The sequence below is a fragment of the Pygocentrus nattereri genome, chromosome 21 (assembly GCF_015220715.1).
Source record: "Pygocentrus nattereri isolate fPygNat1 chromosome 21, fPygNat1.pri, whole genome shotgun sequence".
NCBI classification, from domain to species: Eukaryota; Metazoa; Chordata; class Actinopteri; order Characiformes; family Serrasalmidae; genus Pygocentrus; species Pygocentrus nattereri.
In genome coordinates this window covers 24,297,172-24,301,460 of record NC_051231.1, presented here as the reverse complement: position 1 = coordinate 24,301,460, position 4,289 = coordinate 24,297,172, and the positions used below count along the sequence as shown (strand labels likewise).

At 43.4% G+C, this 4,289-nt stretch overlaps 1 protein-coding gene across 1 annotated transcript; it reads right to left on the bottom strand.

Annotated features, from left to right (window-relative positions):
• Nucleotides 1–2,675: 2,675 nt before the first annotated feature.
• On the bottom strand, nucleotides 2,676–4,088 carry id1 (inhibitor of DNA binding 1, HLH protein). Its single transcript, XM_017710709.2, has 2 exons — nucleotides 3,644–4,088; nucleotides 2,676–3,232 (listed from the first exon to the last, which is right to left on the bottom strand). Exons 1-2 carry the CDS (start codon nucleotides 4,007–4,009, stop codon nucleotides 3,200–3,202), a joined length of 399 nt encoding a protein of 132 aa, XP_017566198.1. The 5' UTR covers nucleotides 4,010–4,088; the 3' UTR covers nucleotides 2,676–3,199.
• Nucleotides 4,089–4,289: the final 201 nt, after the last annotated feature.

Below are 4,289 nucleotides of genomic sequence, written 5' to 3'. Positions count from 1 at the left end.
CCAACTGACTGCTGCTTCTGTGGTACTGACGATCTGAAATGACTCTGACTCAGATTTTTTTTTTTTACAGTGGTTTTGATGGGAACCAGGAGTTGCAATGTCTGCAATATAAACGTTTTATTAACTATCTAAAGCCACCAACAAGTTTTTGTATGTAATGTTGAGAAAATCTGAAAAAGAAGTTTTCCTTGGGGGCTGTTTTGCGCATCCTGTATGTACCTGTCCGCTATGAATGGATTTCAAAGTGTGTTTTAGATAAACAGCCTTCTCAGAACTATTGTACAACAGCGTCTCGATCATCAGGCAGTGTTATTCGTGAACATGTTGTAACTTTCTGTGTAGGAGCTTTCTGAGGCAGATGTCTGGTTCTTATGGCCGCAAATGTATGTTGCACTTGGTGTGGTGGCAAAACCTAAATAGAACTGGTCCGTGATGAACCACAAAGGGCTTTTACGTATTTTCCTTATGCGGCCACAAGGGGGCGCCAAAGTGCTCAGTTTACATGTGCGCTGTTACTGTAGCCTACGCTGCGTCTAAAACCGTCCTTAATACGGAGATGATAAATAAATATTTAGCGAAACGTTATTCACTTGGTGGAAAAAATACAAAAGAAGGCATTTACATCATTATGAGCACACGATATGGAAAAAAATGTTTATCTCCTCTTTTAAGGAATTTATAGGACTATTATGTTGATAGTAGAACTTTTCCAACCGGTACTCCCCAAAGACGATGATTACAGAAGTTTTTTTTTTTTTAATGACCTGCAGATTACTTTTCGATAAGGTCATTTTACCAAAAGTTTCCACATAAACTTAAGCTATTGTCTGTCTCTGCACAGGCCTAGTGTTTATTATTAATAGACAATAGGCCTTCACAGGCCTTTTCCAGTATTTACCACAGTTTTAAGGTAGTGCCTTGCCCTTTAGAGCCAGCAGGAGAATTTGGACAGCTCCGGGTTGGCCGAGTTTCGCCTTTTCCCTTTTTTTCCCTTGTTATTTTGATTATTATTGTGAAAAGAAGTTTCGTTTCGTGTGTGAGGGCCTAGGCAGAGGGAGCAGAGCTGTTTTCTGGCCCTCTTCCCTGCCCATCTGCGGCCTGGGCTTGCGGATTACTGTTTGTTAATGTTTCAATCAGCTGTGTGCTGAGGAATGTGGAGCGATTTAACCTGAACTTCCCCAGGTGCGCAGTGGCGCCGCTCTGTCTGCAGCCTCCCCCTCCCCCCCCCCCCCCTCCTCCTCCACTGCTCCCTCCTCCCTTCCCTCTCTCCCTCCTCTGCCCTCCCGCTCTCCCCTCAGCGCGTTACTCTTTATTTCCCACCCGTATCCCGACACTAGCCTACTGAGCCAAGACTGATTACTGCTACTACTAAACGACAATAGTGTTTAGCCTATATAGCAACTCCCAGGACTAAGTGTCACCCAACTGCTACTATTGCTGCTACTCGAACTAATACTATTACTATTAGGCCTACAACTAATATTACTATTACTACAACAACAGCATGTATTACTACTGCTATTACTACTATTATTGCTGTTGTTAGTACATACTGCATCTCCTCCTACTACTATTACTACAACTACTAGTCCTACTATAGTTATTACTGTCACTATTACTAGTAGTAGTATTAATACTACTACTACTACGATTACTGTTAGTTACTAATCTCACTACTATCATTAGAAATACTACTAGTACTGCTCCTGTTGCTTATACTATCATTACTGTTACTGTAATAACATATACTACTCCTAATATTTTCAATATTACTGTTTGATATTATTAATATTAGGCTATATATTGCACAAACGGCTCATTGTGCTTAAAAAATGGGATGGATGAATAATCAAGAGTCAAAATAGAAATACAACCAAAAGTAATGAAGAAGCTTATAGACAGTACTAAAACACATAAAAGCAGCACTGTGATTGAAATCAAGACCTGAAAAAGATGTTTGGAGTGGCCTTGTGAGATGACATGTAAATAGTGTCCATACATATGGACTTACGGAGATGGGCTTGTATGAATATGGGTGGGAATAAAAACACTTGGCATGAAGCAATCACACATACACACACCCCTCATCCCACCACATCGCAAGGCCCTGCAGCTGCAGAGCGCATCACACCACAGGGAAATAGGAGAGACACACACTCACACACACTCACACTCTGCACCAGGGAGTGGATAAATCTCAAACTGCTTTCTTTACTCAGGACAAATTTAACCCTTGCTAAGCAAAGAAAAGAAGCAATATATTCACAGCTTAAGCCTTTTTAAAATATACATTATACAGCTGTGTATAAACCACCCAACAGTGGAGATACAGGCTCTGGTATCTCCACTGAATAGTCAGCATCTGTCCAATTATCCATTTCAGTTCTGTCTTTGAGTTTTATTACTGCTCAGGTCTGACATGCTTTAGATTTAAGCTCCTCAGATTGGAGGATAAGTGTTAACTCCAGCTTTAAATTATGAAAACGTGAGCCATGAACAAAAGTCTTATTTCCCTCCACAAGTTCACTTCATATTAAACTGTTAAGCTCATCTATTTTTCCCCTTTACAGTTAAACAGGCTCCCATCTCCATCCATCCGTTTCCCCACTTTTCCTTCAGCTGTCACACACATCCAATCCATGACACATTTGACACACAAAGACTAGAGCCATGAATAAAGTTGGTTTTGTTTTAATAAAAAAAACCCACCAAACAGGTACATTGTAAAAAACACAATAAGGACATCCAATATCATGTCATTGTAATATACAATACATTCATTTTGCTCAGCAATCTGAGAAATCAACCTTTATAACAAAATATAAAACTTTCTAAAGTACGCCAATATAAAACGAGAGAAACTCTGACCGTAAGAACACATACGCAATATTGGTGGGGTAATAATTTGCCATGGATTCCACAGCAAACCCACCCAACCATGATGAATCTGTAACCCTCCCAAAAACAACATTTAGATGGAGAATCACAGCTCAGTTTGGTCACGGAATGAATGAATGTCCTCGCAGTGGGCGAACCACAACATTAAAGTCTCTTCCACACCAGGAGTCAGAGTGAATCTCCCCTCTGAAGAGCTCAGGGCCTCAGCAGGAGGAGAAAAGCACTGCTGATGACTTTCTGACCGCTTTCTGTGATGTTTATCTCTCTTTCGTCTCATTCTTCTGGTGGTCTGTATGGTCTTCTAGCGGCACATGATTCTGTCGTCCGAGCTGTTCTGTAAGACAGAAGAAAGAGACATTTAGACACTTCAGAGGCCTTTCATCACAGTCTCTCAGTTAATGAACAGATAAGAATGTACACCCCCAGTTGGCCTGAGTCGCCTCCTCATATATCCTTTAAAATAAAACCTTTTGAGAAAATAATCTTTTTGATAGATAAGTCTACTACAACCCATGAATGAACAGGAAAGTGTAGTTTTAGACACTTTTAGACTTGCTCTGCCTCAGACAGGCATTTACTAAGTTACATCTCAAAAGAAATAAACCTAAATTTGTGATGTTTTGACAGAGAAAATGAACGACTAGCTTCGACAAACTGCCAAGCACCTTTCTGCCTGAAAAGAAGTCCAACAACAGCCCAGCGGTCTACCACAGCTCGCTGAGGTAACATGCTAACAAGTGTTTACCTCGACAGAGATGCTGGCTAGCTCGGCGTTGAGCGTGGAGAGAGGGGCGCGGGTGGGCGCTGACGCCTGGCCGTGCTGACTCTTTTTCCCCGGCTCGTCCAGCTCCACCTGGAGGTCCCAGATGTAGTCGATGACGTGCTGCAGGATCTCCACCTTGCTGGCCTTCTTGTTGGCGGGCAGCGTGGGCACCAGCTCCTTCAGCTTGCTGTAGCAGCTGTTCATGTCGTGCAGGAAGGCGCTCATGTGCTCGTCCAGCAGCGGCAGTTTGCACTTGGAGATGGAGAGACTCTGCTCGGACAGACACCGCACCACGTCCTCGCCGCCAGTCTTGCTCTTCAGCGCGCAGGTCGGCCCGACTACCTTCATTTTTCTGTCTGTTTAAAAAAGCTGCAGAGACTCGCTCGTAGTCCTTTCGTTCGGGTTAAGTCGCCTCTCGGATGACAGATCGTCACATGCTCGCGCTGAGCGACCCACCGGATTTTTATAGGGATGTAGGGGCGGAGGGCGGGGCCTCAACGGTCTCACTCACAACTGCGGGCCAATAAGCATCCAGCGCTGCCGCTCTTGAGCCAATGAGAAGGAAGCTGTAGTTATCGAGTTTACAATCTGCGTCCTTTCTCTTTTTTGAGCGGGGCAGGGGTGGGGG

What these genes read in the sequence shown, in the direction of transcription:
- id1 (XM_017710709.2), bottom strand. Translation starts at nt 4,009, where the DNA reads ATGAAGGTAGTCGGGCCGACCTGCGCGCTGAAGAGCAAGACTGGCGGC. An exon ending in TAGCCAGCATCTCTGTCGAG is followed by an intron (nt 3,233 to 3,643) that starts GTAAACACTTGT and finishes TCTGTCTTACAG; the next exon opens with AACAGCTCGGACGACAGAAT.